A 22,522-nucleotide genomic window follows, 5' to 3' on the forward strand; every position below is an offset into this window, starting at 1 on the left:
AAACAGAGATGATCTTTAATGAATACCATTTCTTATTAAATATAAAAATCAGATTGAAATAAAGTTACTTATAGAAATTTAAATAACTCTAAGCCTTCAAATGCCTTAGTACGGCCGAGAGTAGGGAGAGTCAGCTCTCCCTTTCGAAATGCTCTCACATGGCCACGTACATACAACCACTGCCGGGATAATCCTATTCAATGCCTTCTCGCACCACGGGTGTTGTTTACGAAATTGACAGGTCAAAAGGCGAATGTCCGGTACTTTAACAGGGCTTTTGAGTACGGTGAATCCACTTAGAGGAGTTAGGAAACCATCATTACAAACCAATAGTACTCCTGGGTTATAAGTCTTGCTAATTGAACGCTATATTCGGTCCTTAGCTATTCTTGTAACCCCCCAAGCTAGAACTACACAGCGACCTGGACACGAGAGAAAAGGCGCAAAATATGTAAGAAGTACTTTACCCCAAAGGTTCGTTTTAGTACACAAAATATAGGGTTTTTACAATATTTTAGATGTCCTTGGGTTTCCCGAAAATTCTGGAATGCTACTGAACATAGTAAATCAGCCAATCAGAAACTATACATGTGACTTAACTTTCTTGATGTTTCTGGCTAAACTTCAAGTGAACACTGATGGGATAAAATGCTTCTTAGTGTTTCCTGAGCCTTACTTGGCTTTTGCGAGTTTTCTGGATCAATCCAACAATGAGCTCCAAGATCCTGAGGGAACAAATGGCGTATGAACCTATCGTTGATCATCGACTGCCGTGGAATTGCATCTCCGAACGTTGTTCCACTGGCCTTGTGGACCGGATCTCTAGATCAAAGGACCACCTGTTTCGGTTTGAGCACCCGAGCAGTATCCAAACAGTCACACAAATCATTTGACTTGTGTGGCGCATATATATTTCATGCCTTCTTGTACCAATGTTTTTATGTTTAAATAGAATAAATATCAAGTGATATCGATTAAGACTAGATAATCGTATGTGTGTGTGCGTACATACTGTTCTGAAGAATCTAGAACACGAATAAGAGACCCACTCATCTAATGATTGCTGAGTTGTTGTTGTTTTGTATTTTTTTTTCTTTAATGCTTTGTATCATACAAATTAACTCTATGTAAAATGTCTTACTGTTTTCTTTTTTGTTTTTTTCTTTTATTTCATTATTGTTGATGTCATAATATAGGAGTTTCGTTTATTTACTCAAAATTTATTAGAATTAATAGAAATGGAATTTACTCATGCAATGAAAGATAATGATAAACATAAACAACAATGGATAGAAAATGTAAATCTTTTTAATAAAACTTAATTGAATCATATAAAATAATGATTATACATTTGTTCACATATTCTTGTATACCATTATACATATATATACTCAGTATATTTTCGACTTGGAAAGTTCTTTTCCTTATCAAGTTAAAAGGAGATCACTTAGAATATAGTTAAATTCTGCACTGATTATGTTCTGCAATTCGATTCAACTATAATATATGATTCAGTCAGCTACAATGTAGGATTAGGTACATACAGATATGCATCAGTACAAATTGTCATACGTCATTAGCACAACAAAATGAACATCGCATGCATAGAATTAGTTAATTCAGTGGTGGTAATATATAAAAGAAAGATTGTGTATAAGGATATAATGCAGAAAGAAATAATTAATTAGTAGAAAGAAAGGTATAAAGTAATTTTAATCTCACGGTTTAAGGGAAGACAAAGAGTGCATACACCTATTATAATATACACTTATGTCCTCCAAATGCCCTGGTATGGTCGAGAGTGGGGAGAGTCAGCTTTCCCTCACAAAATACTCTCATATGGCCATGTGCATACAATCACTCCAAGGGAAGTCCTACTCATTGCCTTCTCACAGTAGGGGTGCTGTTTACGAAGTTGAGAGGACAAAAAGCGAATATCCGGCGCTTTAACCGGGTTGGTGGATATGGAACATCCACCTAAGGGAGTTGGAAAACCCTTATTCCAAACAAATGGTGCACATGGGCTACACGATCCTGAGTGAATAAATGGCATATGAACCAACCGTTGGTCACCGGCTATCATAATATTACATCTCCTTACGTTGCTTCACTACCTTGTGGATCAGACCTTTAGGTCAAAGGCTCCGGGTGTGCCCCCCTAAGAAAACCACCTGTTTCGGTTCACACACCCGGAGAGAATCCCAGTCCTCACACAAATCCGATGATTTATGTGGCGCATGTATATTTGGTGCCTCCTTGTACCAATGTTTATGTATTTAAATAAAAGAAAAACACTTATTACGGTTTGTACCAAATCCACTATAAAAATGAGAAGACTGAAATGAATAGGAAGATTTAATCGGAAAAATTGTAATGTGATTAAATCATAGCATATATACATTCTTTGGCTCGTACACGTTACGGATACTCAGCGACTGTTTGTCGATCATCAGTATCCCCGAAGGACTGACCATAGTTACTGGTGATACCATGAAAGTAATGCGACATGTGTTCGAGGATCTTGAAAAGCCATAAACACCTTATGCTAATTGTTCATTGTTTACCATAGTTTTAAAAACATAATTAAACCGAACACTTTTGATACATTTATTTCACAAACACATTAATTCAGTTCATTAAATTGGTTGGTCAGTTAGTAAGTCAAAATTACGGGGTAGACAAAAAAGAAGCCTTCATATACATACAATAGATATATACAGTATTATCACATATATACACACACACAATCAGTTCAAAACAAGACAATATGATAAATATAGACTCGACTAAGGATAAATCATTGAAGAAGAGATAAAGCAGGATAGAAAAACAAACTCAGATTGTCAAAAGCTATTCAACATTGTCAAATACATAAATATCACTTCCTCAAACTTTTGTCAGTTAGTAAGAATCACAGATGGAGACTTTATAATCTGCGTCTTTCAACTTTCTGAGCTTTTCTGTTTGCTGTCTGACGACGTTGTTCAGCTTTTTCTAGTTGATGTTTACGTTGTTCAAGGTTCTCCTGACGTTGTTTAGCAGCATTTAGAGAGGCTGCCTTTCGAAAATTCACTTCACATTCTATAACACGTTCACGATTACGTCCACCTTCAGGTAGAACAATATCTTGTTTGAGAAAGCGTGAAATAGAAAACAACGATGTTAGGATTATGGACACATCAAACCCGATATAACAAATGAAGTGTGTAATTAGAAAAAAAGCATTTTCGAAGCACACGAAAAACGTTTCATCTAATTTTGTGGCTCAACAATCAGAAACCTGCAAATGACAGAACCCACGACCTAAGAGCTTCATGAAAAATGAACCTATAGTCTAAGGAAACTCAGAACAAGTTTATCGTCTCATACGGGACCCACTTGGATGTGTCTGCGCTTCAGTACTGACGTCCACATTTATACTTGGACCCAGTATTTATCGATACAAAAGATAATGACTTATCGAGACACTTGCTTAGGACACACATATCCCAAAGAAAGAACTCGGCCTTAAACGTCAACAACAAGATAATTCTAACTCTCACAAAAAAACTGCACTCGTGAAGCAAGTCAGTAGCAATATAGATTCAGTAGTTCAGTGGACAATATGTTGGTATTTAAAATGAAAGATATTGGGCTTGGCTTGAGTCTCTGTATGGAAATCAACTCTGGAATGCGAATGCTTCCGCCCGACGAGTCCCAAATACAACGAAATCTGTATTTTAAATTATGCTGTTAGCTACAATCCAAATATACTATAACTGTGTGGTACAATGACTTAAGCACTGAGTTTCACTCATTAAGGGGTCGCAGATCAAAACTTAGGAAAAATATGTTACTTTGCAACGCCCTTCATTCAATATCTCTAGTGTTTGTATTACTTCGTCTGAGAGATATAATCTTGATACTAACTTTTACTGAAAAACTGCTTAGACAGTTACTTTTAACAAAATTAACAAAATTACTCGGCAAATCACATACATGTGTATACATATACCCATATTTTAAGAGTTTGCTTTGGAAGTCAATCAAGAACACTGTATATGGCTGACCAAACTGAAGAAGTGGAATGGTATTCCGTAATTGTTGAAACACAGTAACAGAAATTTAAATATGACAACCATTAAGTTGAAGAAGACATGAGATCAACTAAATTTATACTCATACATAACATAGATGTGCACTAAAATACACTTGTGTTTACACTGGATACATTCAAAAGCTATAAGTAATGATAGAAAGCATTCTTCCTTCATTATCAATCACACAACAAATTACTGACATTGTTCTCATGAATCGAAAAGGTCACTGAAAGGTCTCTTAACTGAATGACTGACCTTCATTAATAGGTTCTGGGTGAATATCCGAGTCTGTGAATAAAAATGCCTCCATATCTTCACGTTTACAACGAGACACCTTAGGATCTGCGTTATCCAAACTTGAAATGAGTGAAGCTTTCGAATTGGTATTGTGTTTTTGTTTGGCTTCAGCTTGTGCACCAATTCTTGCAATATGTTTGGATGGAGGAGGGCACTTTTTAGACTGTTTTTGACGTGTTGAAGAGATTCTCTGAGACTGACTAGTTGATTTATCGACTAGATGTGATGAATGAGAATTACGTATGCTCATTGATGATGATCGAGATGATGTCTCCTTGACTAGGATGGGATTTTGAGAAGTGTTGGATATACTCAGCCCACATGACTGTGATGATGTGAGTGAAGTTAAGATAGACAGAGCACCTTCAACTGTACCAGGTTTCACATCATCCCTGAAAAAAAACAGAAGAAAAAAAAACACAACACTATGTTGAATCACCTTATAAAATATCCAAGCTCGTGAACAATTCCATACCATGGTGGTGTTTTGCTACTATGGAAAACGAATGTTGGACCATTTTGAATTGGCACAAACTACCATAGTCATTAATTTACCCCCCGTGTGTACGCGTTTTTGTTTAACTGTATGCACAAAACTTGAGTAACGTATTTGAACTCAATCTACCTCATATTGTTGGGCGTGCATGTAAATGACAATAAATGAGACATATTATCTTCCAGAAATTATCCACTGAGAGAAAAGTCACTACGATATGTCATAATTGTTTACTTATTATTACTGCTCTTGTTCTCATCAATTGCGGTGTTGAGAACATATGCATTATGCACCTTTGATCATCACCATCATCTATTAGGATACTCAATTTTAGTTGGTGTATGAAATAGGCTAGAAGCTAGGGATGATCAAATCAAAACATAGCCGTATTCGTAAATGCAAACTATCTGGTTGTGGCCTATGTAATGATTCTGGTTAGGAGAAATTAGGTACTATGTTCTAAAGTCGGTCACAGTGATACAGATATGATTAATACTTTGCTTTCTTTTAAACTTGTCCTATGAATTCATTCTGTCATTTTTGAACCACCTTAACTGCATTTAACTATTTCTCACTATCACTGATACCGCTATTATTTCCAGTTCTTAACCATTTATCATGTTAATTTTATCTTCTTATGCTGACGTAGTGTGGTATCTTGAACTGATGTACATATGTACATACAAACCAGATCCTAAATCGACTATGATTGATTGAATAACTACTATTCTTGCCATTATTATTATTATTATTATTACTATTATCATTATTATTCTGAACTGATTTACTGATTGTGATAAACCAATCGATTGTTAAAACGAAAATATTATTGAATGAAAATGTTTCCTTAATGTCGGATATATTTTATTTAATTGTCTCAATAGGAAAGATAGAAGAAAAAAAGGGTTAGTAGTAATATCCCATAAAACAATATAATATCAGTCAGAGACAACGAGGAACCTGGTATATATGTGTATACTTTATTCAGTTCATTCGCCAAGTAGCATATACGTTAGAGTAACTGACTTTGGGCTATCATTTAAACGTGAAGGCTAATAATACTACTCAGTTGCTCAAACCAAAGTAGGTAGAGTGGGATTTGAACTTGTAACTTTGTGGTTGAAAGTTAAATGTCTCAACCATTGGCTTACTGCTCTTACATATGCATCAGTTTAAGTTGTTACACCACATTAGCACAACGAGATGAAATTATCAGAAAGAATCTTGGAGCAGTAGTAGTAGTAGTAGAATCAGTGATAGTAAAAGAAGACTAGGGATGAAAATGACTTGATCTAGAAATTGCTCACGAAATAAAATTTATGACAGAGTTTTGAAACTCAGGATCTACGGAAGGATACAATATGTTATCATGAAATTCTAACAGTACATTATGAGTAATATCACTTCAGGTAAACAAAAGTGACTAACAAGAAAACAACTTACTTTCTTCCATATTCACAGAAACTTTCAATATCTTCCAAATCAGTGTCGGATTCATCCTCACTATCATCGCCGATGCCAACTTCAACAAATCCATTTGAACTGGAACCAGTTGTCAATGCACCAACAGTTGGATTTGAACGATTCTTATTGATAAATTCCGAATTAGCCATTGCCACTTCCAATTCACGTTCTTCATCTGAATTCTTTTGATAAGCAGATACACCAGATGAACGTAAAATTGCTTGAGTGTATGGATCTCGATCAGAATGATGATCTGATTTCTTAGTTTCAACGATACGCATACAATCAGCTTGCATTAAATTACGCATTTGATCTTCAACAGATTGAATATCATTTGTAGATGACAATGATGATTCAACTTTATCTTTGCCCAATACGATTCTATCTTTAAGGATATAAAAGAAACTTAGTCTCAAGACTACAGATCATACAAAGAATGGAAACTTTAAAATTATCAAGTGATTTAAGCAACTTCAGTTTCATTAACAGAAATAAAAATTCTCCCACATGCAATCTGTATGGTTGTGAAACATGGGTTTGAAAGCAGAGGACATGAGTAAGCTACTAGCTTTTGACCATAGGTGCCCTAAACGCATTGATTGGGTTTCGTGGAATGACCAAGTGGGCAGTGTTGAGGTAAAGCATAGGGTACCTATTAAAGGTGGTACAGTGGTTGATGAAGTTGTAAAATCACCAACCGAGATGGCTAGAACGTGTATTACATACTGTTGCCATTGACAAACTGTAAGATTTGATGAATATTGAAAAAGCAACTACTACTTACAGAAATCCATTGATAAGTAATAGAAAAAATAAAGACAAAAAGTCAGATGTAGATACAGTGAATAAAAAACAAATGTCTAGCCATCTGAACTTCAAAAGGGATAACGTCACAAGCATAATCAACAGGATGCTTTACTTTGCACTAACCAACACCTACGCTACATCCAAACTATTAACCCTGCATAAAACGTGTTCAATAGTTCAACAACAAGTTGGCAAGTACCCCTTTCATGTTACCAACAACTTTGTCTGTAAATGTACATGTACGCACTAAAGTAGCCATATTAGCCGAACATAAAGGAGGGCACGTGTCAGGTTTTTTAAACATATTCCAAAAAGGCTCTGAACAAGATATATATATAATGCAACTACTAAAGATCTCTTAGACATAGAGTATCAGGTCGATACGCTGAAGTCTTCCATGGTAATTTATCAGCAGTCAAGCTCCAGTCATTTGAATTTTCCTAAACCCATTATTATCAGGCGTCAGAAACCTAATTTATGTGTTAAGGAGACGGTTGTTCACTTACACAGTGACACAAACATTTCTTCATCAGTCAGTCAACTACAACGTAGGATCAGGCACATATATGCATCGGTCCAAGTTGCCATACCTCATTAGCACAGTAAGATGAACACCAGATTCATAGAAGCAGTTAATTCAATGACGTTAATATATAAAAGAAAGATTGCATATAAGGATATAGTACAGAAAGAAAGACATAAAACAATTTTAATTTCACGGTTTAAGGGAAGACAAAGAGTGCATACACCTACACCTAGCCGTCATGCAGAGTCTCCAAACATTTTCTAAGATAGTCACAAGGACCCCGACCAAGTAATCTGCATCTTCCAACATGGTTCAGACCAGAAGTTGGTGATTATGGACTGATGCCACGTTTTGGTTTGACCACCCCTAACTTTCTTCCAACCATCCCCAACACTAATCAGCATTGAGCGTCGTGGTAATCGGTGTTCAGGCATACGTAACACGTGGCCCAACTATCTCAGTCGATGAAGATTCACAACTTCATCAACCGATTTACCATCATCATTCCCTAATACCCTGTGTCTAACCTTACTATTACATACCCGGTGATCCCAATAGACCCTGGCAATATTTCTAAGACATCTGTGATCAAATACTAGTAATTCAAGAGTACCTCCTACACTTAATGGACACGTTTCGCAGCCTTAAAGTAAAACATAACGAACTGCAGCACAATATACTTGTTCTTTTATTGATAGACAGATATCTCACCTTTGTCATAGGTGACGTAAATAGGCAAAAATTAAACAAGCTTTCTGAATCTGTGCAGAAATTTCTTTAATATATCACAAAAATTATTTAACACCTTTCAACTATATATATATATATATATATATATATATATATATATATATATATATATAGCGCAACTTCGTGGATTGGTTGAAGTTAGATATTAAAACCATTGGATACCGGCCAGCTCAGTGGTCTAGTTGGTTAAGCGCATGGCGCGAGACTGATAGGTCATGGGTACGAACCTCGCGGGGTGCGGGATCGTGGATGCGTACTTCTGAGGAGTCCCACACTAGGACGAAACGGCTGTCCAGTGCTTCCAGGTTTTCCATGGTAGTCTAGTTCCAATTCACTCATGATTTCAACCAGTGAAATTTGTAAAATCTTCACAAACCCCTTCTGATAAATGAACTTTGTTTATTCTTACTTATAATTATTGTTCTTCATTACGTAACTACTCGTGTTTTTTTTATTATTATTATTGACGTAGAATGGTTTTCTATCACATAGATACAGATATATGATATCTGAGCTAAAAAAAATCTTCTCAACCATCTTACGATACTTTATTTAATCTATTAAATTGATTTATGTATTACTCTATTGATGATATGTGATCATAAAAGTTTTCAAATGAACCCATTTGTATCATTAATTTTAATCCATTTTATAAGGATGATCTTTTCTTAAATAATACAAGTTGTAAGTAATTGATGAAAATTAAACAAAATCAAATGAATTTATGTTATTCTGCTTAAATCTTAGTTCTTACTTTCTTTGATAAATATACAATGTGTGAATACTCTTATTTTGATTATTCCTGGTAGAATCAGTATGTTTAGATACTAAGCACAGTTACTCTACAGCAATTACATTCGTGAGCATTATTCTTTTAACTTTTTACGTCTTTATCCATTTGTAACTCATTGAAGTTAGACTTACACCCGAAATGCCCTGGTATGGCCGAAGGTGGAGAGAGTCAGCTCAACCTCTCGAAATGCTCTCACATGGCCACGCGTATACAGCTACTCAAAGGGAAGTCCTACTCAGTGCCTTCTCGAGCCAAGGGTGTTGTTTCAGAAATTAATAGGGCGAAAAGCGAATATTCGATGCTTTAATAGTGTTGGTGGACACGGAGGGTCCACCTAGAGGAGCTGAAAAACCTTGATTCCAAACCAGTGGTGCACATGGGCTCCAGGATCCTGGGGGAACAAGTGGCGTATGAACCAATTGTCGGTCACTGGCTACCATGGGACTACACGTCCTGACGTTGCTCCACTGACTTGTGGATCAGGCCTCTAGGTGCAAGGTTCCGGGTGTAACCCCTAATAAAAACCACCTGCTTCGGTCTGCGCACCTGGGCGGTATCACAGCCCACACACAAATCAAGTGACTTGTGTGGCGCATATGTATTCGGTGCCCCTTTGTACCAATATTTATGTGTTCAAATAAATAATAATAAATACACCACTGGACTCCGGCTCTGTAGTGTATAGGTTAAGTGTTTGCGCGTGAAACCGAACGTCCTGGACTTGATTCTCAGTTGCAAGGTCGTGGACGCGCAGTGCTGAGTAGTCTCATACTAGAATGAAACAGCCATTCAGTGTTTCCAGTGGTTTTCTAACTTAGATCGGTTCATGATTTCAATAAGATTCAACAATCTTTACAATTCCATATTGACAATATAATTCCATTTGATCCGACAAAGAAATAAGGACAAGACAATCTATATGTTTTCGAAAGAATAGAGAGTATATAAACGTTTAAATCTAAGTCATATGAAAAACATCTATGTTGTATACAATCAACTGATGAGTGTTTATGAGGATTAACTTACATGAAGAGGATTAAATACTTGTCTAAAATAATTCCCTATCATTTATAACAATTAAGAGTAAAACTGTATGAGACTTATCTACCTATTTATTTAAACACATAAATATTGGTATAAAGTGGTACCAAAATATGTAAGCATTACGCGATAATTAAATTAGACTGTAAAACGATAAAAGGAAAGCGAGTATAGTAAACGCTTTTTTAAATAAAATAAATGGATAAAAATAAGTGAATCAGACTAATGATAATAATATAAATGGAAAAAGCAGTTCAGTTAGGAAAAATACAACCAGAGGTTACTATCACCTATATGAATTGAAAAAAAATCACAGCACGACCACCACTGACTATCTCTGACATTTCAAGCCACTATGTTGCACTGAGAGCTTATGGCGAACTGTCATCAGAATTGATTACCTCAAGTGATGTTTGTCAGGGCTGCCCACTCTCTCCATTCTTGTTCAACTTTGTCGTCGACGTACTTTTAGAGATAACACTTTCCTCGTCTAGATTTCCAAGGGTTGAACTCCTACCGGGAGGTTCACTTGTTGACTTGGAATATGCCGATGACATAGTTCTATTTGGTGAAGACGCTGACAAAATGCATTCTGACCACTCTAAGCAACAATGCAAGCATGTTCGGGATGCGATCCTCCCTTCGAAATGCAAAATGTTGCTTCAGGATTGGGTTGTATTGACACCCGAACTAACGATAGTGAGTGAAGTAATTGAGCGTGTCGATCGCTTCACTTATCTTGGAAGTCTCATCAGCCCTTGTGGTCTGGTGTGTGACGAAATCTCAGCACGGATACAGAAGGCTCGACTAGCTTTTGCCAACTTGCGTCATTTATGGCGTAGGCGAGATATCCGTCTATCAACCAAAGGACGTGTTTACTGCTCAGCAGTTCGTTTCGTCCTACTTTATGGCAGTGAAACATGAGCGTTAAGAGTAGAGGATATTCGTAGGTTACTAGTATTTGATCATAGGTGTCTTCGAAATATTGCTCGTATATCCTGGGACTATCGAGTAAGTAACGCAGTTGTTAGGAAACGGGTACTAGGTAAGGATGGCAAATCAATTGACGAAGTAGTGAAACATCGTCAGTTGAGATGGCTGGGACACGTGTTACGTATGCCCAACGACCGACTGCCTCGACGTGCGATGTTCAGTGGTATAGGAGTAGGTTGGAAGAAAGCTAGGGGCGGCCAGACCAAAACATGGCACAAGTCCATGAAGTCACTGACAAGTGGTCTGAGTCATGTTGGTAGGTGTAGACTACCTGGTTGGGGACCGCAAGATGATAGCAACCGATGGTTAGAGACCCTGAATGACATGGCTCAAAATCGTTTGCAATGGCGCAGGTGCATCCACTCCTTGTGTTCTCCCAAATTCTGATCTCCTTATTCCTCCTTGTCTCTTTTTTTCTCTTCCCAAATTTATTTCACTGTATTATACTCTTTAAATAACATCTCCAAACACTAATTTTCCTGATTACTGCTTATACTCTTATTACCTCTACGACTACGGGATTTGAATCGACCACTGCATCTCTGTGCTAATGTGGTGTGGCAACTCGAACTGATGTACGTACGTACGAAGTTCTACGTTGTTAATGGCTGGCTGGCTGACTGACTGTTGCACTGTATCTAGAATCCCGGTGGCGGAGTCGTGAAGAATAGGCAGATGCTAGTTCTTTACAGCTTTCTTTTATACCACGACGCTGACCACCTATGATAATTAGAAGTATTCGAGTTAACGTACTAACTAGGAATTCCCGAAATAGTGCGGTTTACAGCAAGTAGGGCTAGATGAGCACAAATGAACGTATTATATTTAGAATTCGTAATCAGCGGGCCATTAAGTACAAAGGAATCATTAGTTCGTACAAATACCACACCACCTCTCCGCTTTTCCAACTAGTCAACGTCGGTAAATAATCTACTATGTGCGACTCACTGGAACGACATTCGTAGTACATGTCCAAGCCACCAAAGCCGATGTTTCAAGGCAGTGACACTGCGAAGATGTTAATCAAAGAAAACGCTTTTGATCGCTGATGATGCATTCATAAACAACTATTACAAGTATGAGATAACTTTGTGAAGAGTTAATCTTTCTAACTATTTGAACGATTCATAAGATATTAGTGACCGGTTGTGAATAGTGCTGACAAGTAATACTTCAAAATAAAGGAAGCCATAAATATTTCTAAATCATCTTATTTTTAGTGTCTCCCTATTAATATTCACAAGCGACTATTGTTAGAGTCCCATCAGCTAAATAATAAACCACCATCGACGTAGGACCTAGTCTGAATGTGCCACTATTTCGAATTAGCGCATATCACATCCCATGGGCACAATCAATTAATCATGCGAAAGATAGAACCTGGCAGGTCAGTACACATAAAAGTAACAAAATTCGAAGCAAAGGAAATGCAACCTACACAAAAGAAATACACAGTCCAAGAGGAACAGATGAGAGATTGAAAGATGGGAAGTTAATTATAACACTTAGCTGGAGATTTGAAAGATAGTGAATAAATGAAAATATGCCACTTCTATCAGTTTCGTGATATGACACCTGTGAATTTCATTCAACACAAATTATTTTGAAAAGGGACAATTTTGTACTGTTTTAATACAAAAACTATACTGACTCGCATCTACATAAACGATGATTACGATGAACATACACACACACAAACAAAACATACCATATTTTGATATAATCTCAGTAGCAGCATACTTTGATTTTTCAGAAGGCTGTAAAGTAATACAAAACACTGTTAACACAAATAATTTATACCATAGACAAGCTACATATATTATGATATTACAGCACCAGCCAACAAATATGAAATGATAGCAGTGAGAATTATTAATTAAAGAATTATTAGTTTAACACTGAGATGGATACTATGTGAACACCTAAATAAGCAAGACTAACATGTAGCATATACTACCAAAGTATTCGCTACTTAAAAGCACGATTCGCTATATTGGCTAATATAAGAATATGTAAAAAGGCTAAAGGTGGTTAGACTAAAGCATGAAGCAACGGACTATTGCTTCAACCTATATTATTAATTACGAATCCTTTAATTAGAATTGGAGAAATATCTACTAGTCTAAAGTTGAAAACTTTTGGTTCATAGTTTGAAACCTGTCATTTACAAGATGTTATTGGATCTAATGATAGATGTTATAGTCAACAAATAGTACTGTAGAAACGGAAAATTATGACTCAGAATAGCTAAAGTAAGAGTGCTCTAAAATATGAGCGTCAGAATCAGACAAGGAACATCTTTATACAGGAAACGAAAGGAATAAAAGTGTGATGTTCCAGTGATTTCAAGTACAATTTTAAGCCATTTGTCTCTTCTTTGCAACTCCAACCATAGTAATTAGCTATTGAGTTTAGTATGCTTATGAATTTTTGCGTGAGAAAAATGTTATGATAAGTTACAGATGGACTAATGTTTGGGAACCGATCACAAAAGAATGATAGCGGTGTAAGTCACTACGATTATCTGGGAAAAATTGTAAAACAGTCTTAGAATAATAACAAAGCGTAGGACAATAATCGCTACAATTCTCCAATGTGATTTTTTGATGAGGCTAAAACGATGTCCAGTAGATGCCAGTCATAATAAAAGTTTATCAACCTGGAATAACCATAATGTCTTTAAGCTAATTTACCGTAATTTGGGGCTAGCTCTCTAATAGTATCACATACCAGTAATATTTATGCAGTAATATGTTTCCTAGATTTGATCAAATGTCAGAATACTTTGGTGAAAAATCATCTAGTCAGGTATTTTTATTAAGATTTAAAACGACGAATTTTGCGAAAGTGCAGAGATAACCGTTATTTACATCGAGTTGTAGCAAAACCACTGAAAGAGATGAAAGCTAAGCATTAACTTCAAGATATTAGTGAAATTCGGTGCGAATCATGGTGCCTAACAGGATTCCGTGTTTACATCCCGAAAAATCGGATATTGGTCAAGTGAAAATGATTTAACAAATGACCACTTAACCAAGTTGGAGTCGACACTTAAATATAGGCCCTTGCAAGGTTGAGGGTGGGAAGTCAGCTTTACCTCTCCAAATGCTCATATGGCCACACGTACACGAAATTGAAAGGACGAAAAGCGAATGTCCGGTGCTTTAATCGAGTGGGTGGATACGGAGGATTCCTCTAGGGGAGTTGGAAAACCCTGATTCCAAACCATGGGCGCATATGAGCTCCAGGACCATGGAAGACTAAATGGTGTATGAACCTATTGTTGGTCACCAGCTACCATGGGACAGCATCTCCTGACGTTGCTTCACTTTCTTATGGATTATACCTCTTATTAAAAGGCTTGAGGAGTGGCTTCAAGAAAATCAACTGGGTCGGTTTTTGGCACCCGAACAGTATCCCAGACGACACAAATACCATGATTTGTGTGACACATACGTATTTTATTACACCTTTGTACCAACGTGTCTAAATAAGCAAATAAAATATATTTTCCTGCAGAAAACCATATTTTAAACACTTTTAGTTCATATTAGACACTAATGAGATTATGATATTAATAGATATAAGTCTATTCAGTGGTTGACAAAGTTCTTACTATAAACCCGCATAAACACAAAAATGTCTGGCTGAAACCCACATCTGCAAGTTCATCTACAGGAATTTTGTAACTCACAAGGTATGCTGACAGTAACTCCGCTATTTCAGAACGTGATTCTGACGAACCATGAGAAACATTTAATATGCCACAAATATATTCACCAACAACCTCAGCATCAATATCCTTTGACAAATCTGTGAGGAAAGTAGCAACCCAATCAAATTGTAATTCATTTGAAGACATACAGCATGCGGATAGATTACTTGTAACAGTGGTAAATACCAATATTTAAAAGTTAGAAGTTCGAACGACAGAGTATTACGGTCTAAAAAATAAGAAACAGAAGTAACAATGCAAATCAATGGTTAGCTGATATACAAGATTGTAGCAGGCTATTAAGGTAGTATATTTGTTCTGAGTGACTGACTCCTACTTGAGAAAATACTTATCCGTCTGGTCTGAAGGTTTTATTTCACTGAAGGCGACAAACAACTGGAAGGAGCTGCACAGTGCACAAGATGTGAGGTAAAACAAATATCAATAAGAACTCATCCTTTTGAACATTAAATGTAGATGACCAGTTACTTACAGGTCGTGGATGGAAGCTTCGATAAATAATAGGGGAAAACTGTTATGGCTTTGGAAACAAGCCCCGTGTGGTGGACCAGACAGGTCTATCTCCACACCCGAAGCAATTTGATGAGACGTACAAATTCCTATCAATGGAGAAGTATGTTAGATGAGCCGTCTACTGGTAGTACTTGGAAAGACATAAAACATGTACCCGCTACTCAGCAAGCAGTCAACACGAATGTGTTCTAAACAGGTAAAATATTATGTTATGTTTTTCTAATAATAATCATTAGATCTCTTAAATGTGCGTGCCTATTATCGTGAGAACAATGTTACATAAGGAGTGAGACAATATTTTACTGAAATTCTGAATAAGTCATATATTACCGAGTATGTGTAAGTACGAATTTACACCTGATCGGAGAACTATTATTGGTTGAGAGAGCGCGGGAACTTAATGTTTGAACCGGCTGTGTCGAAACACGTGTTAGAGTTTATTTGGAAACAGGAGAGATCTAAAACAACAGCATACAAATCAGGGTCAGTGAACGTCTGGGAGGAGGTGCAATAACACGATGTGCTAACACAACCTATATATTTTCTCAGAATGGTGTTTGTGGTGATTGTAAAGTCGTAACAGTTGTGTAACACGTGTAATCAGCAGTCACTGGAAGACGGGAAGACCTAAAGCCCAACACACACAATGTTAACTGAACACTCTACACCACAGAGAGAACGAGGAATGGAGGCCAATAGACGTTTATTTAAAAATTAAAATCCGCGGGTTCTGTACAGAAAGAGAGCTAGTTTACAAAACGGTCTTATGAGTCATCCTGTAAGTTCAGTGCGTGTAGGGCTTGCTCTTCTTCTTCTAAAGCGTTTATTCTTGCTTGCCCTGCGATAGAAGGAAAACAAAATCTATTAACAACATCATACATGATGATTTTAATCCCGTTACATCGCCCCCTCTCCTAATGAGGCACTGTCCTCAGTGCCCGATCTTGGGCATGGGTATGCTGTCCCTCCTTCAGGTGGTACTTCGTAAAATCTAGTGGCCGGCGGTGGATCAGCGAGTTGAGCATCGAAGGGAAATGTCGTCCGATCGGGTTTTATCTGGTTGTAGTGCACCGTTATCACAGCGTCTTTAGGTCGTTGTATGTTACGCAATACAAACGTGGTGGGCGATCGGATGAGGACAATTTCAAAGGGGCCTTGCCAGGGTTGATGGAATTTACTGCAACCCCCTAGCGACGTCATTGGGCGGCGTAACCAGACGCGATCTCCAACCGTATACCTAGGTCCTTGTGCTTGACGATCATATATATCTTTTTGGTGTCCACTAGCCTTGCCTAAGTTAATGTTGACCAGACGGTGGGCATCAGCTAGTCGGTTGCGAAGAGTACGTATGTACGGAACATGCTCTTGTTCTTCGTAGGGCAGCAGGGGTGACTGTATCTCTACTGGTAGGCGTAGTTCGTGCCCGAACAGCAAAATAGCAGGCGAGAATCCCGTGGACCCATGTACCGACGTACGATATGCTAAAAGGCATTGGGGAGCACCTCATCCCATAACTCAGGTGACGATCTGCTGACAAACGACTGCAAGATGGCTTTAATAGTTCTGTTTGTTCTTTCTACGAGGCCGTTACCTTCTGGGTGATAGGCGGTGGTGTGTGTCTTCTTGATTCCTAATAGCCGGCATATCTCAGTAATGAGGTGGCTTTCAAAGGATGGACCTTGGTCGGAGTGGAGTGAGACAGGGGCACCATAACGGGAGACCCAGTGATCGATGAAAGCTCGGGCAACAGTAAGGGCGTCTTGCTGTGGAAGGGGTACAGCTTCGCACCATTTAGTGAAATAATCCACCATAACCAGTATGTAGCGGTTCCCGTTTTTTGTCGTAGTTAGTGGTCCCATGATGTCTATACCAACTCGCTGGTGTGGTCCTGTCGTCACCATCGGCGTCACTGGTGCACGGGGTGTCTGCTGAGGCGATTTAAAACGGCAGCACGTGTTACAATTCTTGCAAAACTGAGCTACATCTTCGTGTATGGAAGGCCACCAAAAGCGTTGACGGACAGCGTGTTCAGTTCTCCGTTCTCCCGCATGACCAAGTTCGCGGTGTACCTGTTCCACAATACTCTCAACTTTCACTCGCGGTACTATCAGTAGGGGTTGTTTTGATTCATTCATTAGGAATAATGTGTCACCATATAGCTTGAAGTTACCCCATTTGGTGCAGATACGACGAGTTGTTACGGATTGATCTTTAAGCTCCCTCATGGATGGCTTACTATTTCCATGTAGCTGTCTTTGATAAACAATCTGTAAGTCTGGATCTGCTGATTGTAGGGAGGGCCAGTCTGTCTCTGAAGCTGTACTAAGAATTGCGTTAATAATATCTGTGGTCTGCGGTATTCGGGAGAGGGCATCCGCATTTGCATGTCGATTTCCCGGTCGATACTCGCATGTGAAATCGAACTCTTGTAGTCTCTCCTGCCAGCGTGCCACTTGCCCTTCTGGTTCGCGGAAAGAGCGGAGCCACTGCAGTGCACGGTGATCCGTGCGCACACGAAAGGGTTTGCCCAGCAGATAATGGCGAAAATGTTGTAAGAATTTTACTAGTGCTAACATCTCCCGACGTGTTGTAGAATATCGTGCTTCACTCTTATCTAATCGTCGACTAGCATACGCAATGACCCTTTCGTGTCCATCTCGAGCTACTTGTGATAAAACTGCTCCAATAGCCGAGGAACTAGCATCCGTATCAAGTATAAATTCGCCTCCGTCTGCTGAAGTATCTGGGAAGGCTAATATAGGTGGAGAAGTTAACCGAGCCTTCAAAGCATCGAACGCCTGTTGACACTCGCTGGTCCATAAAAATTTTCGTCCTTTGTGGGTTAATCGGTGTAAAGGTGCTGCTAATGATGCGAAATCACGTACGAAGCGTCTATAGTAAGAAGCTAGTCCAAGGAAGCTACGAACGTCTTCAGGTGATTTTGGTTGCGGCCAATTAACAATCACACGTGTCTTTTCTTTATCTGTTGCCACTCCATCTTCTGTAATGCGGTGCCCTAAGAAAAGCACTTCTTTTTGCAATAGTCGACATTTAGATGGTTTCACTTTTAGGTTATGCTGCCTAATACGTTGTAGGACTGCCTTCAAATTGGCATTATGTTGTTCTGGCGTGCTGCCATATACAATAATATCGTCAAGGTAGATTAAGCACTGGTGCGGTACGAGACCTTGCAGAACCGTCTGCATCAATCGTTGAAAGGTAGCTGGGGCGTTAGTTAGCCCGAAAGGCATTACTTGAAATTCATATAAGCCATTAGGCACTACAAATGCAGTTTTTTTCTATCTTGGGGTCGGACTTCCACTTGCCAATATCCTGATGCTAAGTCTAACGTTGAGAACCAGCGAGCTCCTTTCATGGCATCTAAGGTAGCGTCTATCCGTGGAAGTGGAAAAGAATCACGCTTAGTTATAGCATTAAGGCGTCGGTAATCTACACACAGTCGTAGGGAGGAATCCTTCTTTTACTAAGACAATTGGCGATGCCCAGGGTGACGAAGATGGTACAATAATCTTTTTTCTAACATATCTTTTATCATTGATTCTAAATGAGGCTGATAATGCACCGGGACTCTGCGAGGTGGTTGGCGTAATGGCATGTGGTCACTTGTGACAATGGAATGTTGCACAATGGTCGTCCGATTTCCAGAGATATTCTCCGAGAAAACAGTGCTAAATCGTTGGAGTACGTCAATGGTAGCTCGACGGTCCTTTTCACTTATTAATTGGTTATCTTGTACCTGACGTACAATCTCTGCAGTTCCCACCTGGGCTACGGACTTAGTTGGTATTTCATGGTGTTGTATTTGCACGACAACTCCACCAATACTCGCTTCTGACTTATTCATGTGTATAGAGACCTGGTATTTTAACATGAAGTCGACCCCGAGAATCATGTCACAAGTCAGTGTGGGGCAAACCCAGAATTCATGTTGAAAAGGCTTCTTGTCAATCGTCAGCTCTAACCCTATCTTAGAACACGCTTTCAAGGGTTCTCCGCTCGCGGTAATTAAGGTAGAAGAGCATTGTTTACGCTGAGTGCTGGGGTTAAGTTTCTGCAAGAGGTCTTCCTTGATCAAGGATACTGAAGCTCCTGTATCTAATAGTATATTAATCTCAGTACTTTGCACTCTACCCTTAATAGTAACAGGGCACAAGTGTTTAACATAGCAAGACGATATATGCAAACGACACTGCTTACCTCAGTTTTTCACGCCGTTATGCCCGCATTTCTTGGCATTTTTGCCGAAACGTCTGCAGTAGAAGCATTCTGTTTGCTGGCCTCGATAGTTGTCCCTTGACGACCGTCCGTTCCATGTGGAAGTCGGCTGCCCTCGTCTACTATTCCGGTCAGGGAACTCTCTGATAGCCGCGGCGCTTCGAAAGCTATCTTGTAGATTAGGTTCGGTGGCTTCATCGATAGTCATCACGGTTGGTCGATAGGTCGCCAATGGAACTGACAGTCTTTCAGCAGTCAACAACCGAAGTGCCGTTCGTTTCAAGTCGGCTGTGTCAGCCGGTGGCACTCGAAGTAGATGTTCTCGCAGTGCACCTGGCAGCAGTCCCTCAATAAAACGGGAGCGTGTAATTTCTTCTCGCCCCAAGATGTCCAGGCTAGGGAATGCCTGGGTTGCTAGCTGCTGTAATGAGTGAAAATAGTCGATGGGGCTTTCCTGAGGTTTCTGGTGGCGAGACAAAAACTGAATTGTCATCTGCTGGGTGTCTACGGGCAGGGAAAAACAGTCGTCTAGAATTCTCCAGTTTTGTGAGAGCGTGTTACTGGCCGCAAAACCGTTCGCTATAGCCCTGCGTACTGCTTCATCGCTCAGATAGGAAACAAGGTAGTTGAAATGCTCGGTCAATGGAACTCTCTGAAGGTATGCTGTGACTTTAAATTTCCAAACGGAGTAATCTGATGATGTTTCGAGCAGTGGTGGCTGGTGTGGGGTTGAACTGGGAGTAGCCCTGATTGGAATCAGAGGGGGTTCGTCTAGGTTCTCATCGCGTTTTTCCATCTCACCTCCGCCACCAGTTGTAACACGTGTAATCAGCAGTCACTGGAAGACGGGAAGACCTAAAGCCCAACACACACAATGTTAACTGAACACTCTACACCACAGAGAGAACGAGGAATGGAGGCCAATAGACGTTTATTTAAAAATTAAAATCCGCGGGTTCTGTACAGAAAGAGAGCTAGTTTACAAAACGGTCTTATGAGTCATCCTGTAAGTTCAGTGCGTGTAGGGCTTGCTCTTCTTCTTCTAAAGCGTTTATTCTTGCTTGCCCTGCAATAGAAGGAAAACAAAATCTATTAACAACATCATACATGATGATTTTAATCCCGTTACATCGCCCCCTCTCCTAATGAGGCACTGTCCTCAGTGCCTGATCTTGGGCATGGGTATGCTGTCCCTCCTTCAGGTGGTACTTCGTAAAATCTAGTGGCCGGCGGTGGATCAGCGAGTTGAGCATCGAAGGGAAATGTCGTCCGATCGGGTTTTATCTGGTTGTAGTGCACCGTTATCACAGCGTCTTTAGGTCGTTGTATGTTACGCAATACAAACGTGGTGGGCGATCGGATGAGGACAATTTCAAAGGGGCCTTGCCAGGGTTGATGGAATTTACTGCAACCCCTAGCGACGTCATTGGGCGGCGTAACCAGACGCGATCTCCAACCGTATACCTAGGTCCTTGTGCTTGACGATCATATATATCTTTTTGGTGTCCACTAGCCTTGCCTAAGTTAATGTTGACCAGACGGTGGGCATCAGCTAGTCGGTTGCGAAGAGTACGTATGTACGGAACATGCTCTTGTTCTTCGTAGGGCAGCAGGGGTGACTGTATCTCTACTGGTAGGCGTAGTTCGTGCCCGAACAGCAAAATAGCAGGCGAGAATCCCGTGGACCCATGTACCGACGTACGATATGCTAAAAGGCATTGGGGAGCACCTCATCCCATAACTCAGGTGACGATCTGCTGACAAACGACTGCAAGATGGCTTTAATAGTTCTGTTTGTTCTTTCTACGAGGCCGTTACCTTCTGGGTGATAGGCGGTGGTGTGTGTCTTCTTGATTCCTAATAGCCGGCATATCTCAGTAATGAGGTGGCTTTCAAAGGATGGACCTTGGTCGGAGTGGAGTGAGACAGGGGCACCATAACGGGAGACCCAGTGATCGATGAAAGCTCGGGCAACAGTAAGGGCGTCTTGCTGTGGAAGGGGTACAGCTTCGCACCATTTAGTGAAATAATCCACCATAACCAGTATGTAGCGGTTCCCGTTTTTGTCGTAGTTAGTGGTCCCATGATGTCTATACCAACTCGCTGGTGTGGTCCTGTCGTCACCATCGGCGTCACTGGTGCACGGGGTGTCTGCTGAGGCGATTTAAAACGGCAGCACGTGTTACAATTCTTGCAAAACTGAGCTACATCTTCGTGTATGGAAGGCCACCAAAAGCGTTGACGGACAGCGTGTTCAGTTCTCCGTTCTCCCGCATGACCAAGTTCGCGGTGTACCTGTTCCACAATACTCTCAACTTTCACTCGCGGTACTATCAGTAGGGGTTGTTTTGATTCATTCATTAGGAATAATGTGTCACCATATAGCTTGAAGTTACCCCATTTGGTGCAGATACGACGAGTTGTTACGGATTGATCTTTAAGCTCCCTCATGGATGGCTTACTATTTCCATGTAGCTGTCTTTGATAAACAATCTGTAAGTCTGGATCTGCTGATTGTAGGGAGGGCCAGTCTGTCTCTGAAGCTGTACTAAGAATTGCGTTAATAATATCTGTGGTCTGCGGTATTCGGGAGAGGGCATCCGCATTTGCATGTCGATTTCCCGGTCGATACTCGCATGTGAAATCGAACTCTTGTAGTCTCTCCTGCCAGCGTGCCACTTGCCCTTCTGGTTCGCGGAAAGAGCGGAGCCACTGCAGTGCACGGTGATCCGTGCGCACACGAAAGGGTTTGCCCAGCAGATAATGGCGAAAATGTTGTAAGAATTTTACT

General features: G+C 39.7%; 2 protein-coding genes across 3 annotated transcripts in view; one reads left to right on the forward strand and one right to left on the reverse strand.

Moving 5' to 3' along the window:
• The window catches only part of MS3_00011199 (uncharacterized protein), a gene marked incomplete at its 5' end in the record, with an annotated part of 88,388 nt that extends 86,984 nt beyond the window's left edge, over positions 1-1,404 (forward strand). Inside the window, one exon of the mRNA XM_051219605.1 lies at positions 1,197-1,404. Coding sequence (XP_051064563.1) covers positions 1,197-1,322 — 126 coding nt within the window. The 3' untranslated portion in view covers positions 1,323-1,404. The remainder of the gene's footprint in view (positions 1-1,196) is intronic.
• On the reverse strand, positions 1,399-22,258 carry MS3_00009730 (uncharacterized protein). 2 transcript variants are annotated; one of them, XM_051218126.1, is made up of 7 exons: positions 22,027-22,258; positions 15,826-17,564; positions 14,941-15,190; positions 12,955-13,003; positions 6,316-6,721; positions 4,335-4,768; positions 1,399-3,126 (listed from the first exon to the last, which is right to left on the reverse strand). In XM_051218126.1, exons 3-7 carry the CDS (start codon positions 15,106-15,108, stop codon positions 2,927-2,929), a joined length of 1,257 nt encoding a protein of 418 aa, XP_051064565.1. In that variant the 5' UTR covers positions 15,109-15,190; positions 15,826-17,564; positions 22,027-22,258; the 3' UTR covers positions 1,399-2,926. The 2 variants fall into 2 exon arrangements, with proteins under 2 accessions (XP_051064565.1, XP_051064564.1); XM_051218125.1 differs by lacking the exon at positions 22,027-22,258 and having other exon boundaries at positions 1,399-4,768; positions 14,941-17,564.
• Positions 22,259-22,522: the final 264 nt, after the last annotated feature.

Source organism: Schistosoma haematobium, chromosome 7 (genome assembly GCF_000699445.3).
Source record: "Schistosoma haematobium chromosome 7, whole genome shotgun sequence".
NCBI lineage: Eukaryota > Metazoa > Platyhelminthes > Trematoda > Strigeidida > Schistosomatidae > Schistosoma > Schistosoma haematobium.

Excerpts from the sequence above, each read along its gene's own strand:
- MS3_00009730 (XM_051218126.1), bottom strand. The coding sequence starts at position 15,108 with ATGTCTTCAAATGAATTACAATTTGATTGGGTTGCTACTTTCCTCACA. Across the intron at positions 6,722-12,954 it reads TGAGATTATATCAAAATATG|ATAGAATCGTATTGGGCAAA; the intron begins GTATGTTTTGTT and ends ATATCCTTAAAG. Across the intron at positions 4,769-6,315 it reads TTCTGTGAATATGGAAGAAA|GGATGATGTGAAACCTGGTA; the intron begins GTAAGTTGTTTT and ends GTTTTTTTTCAG.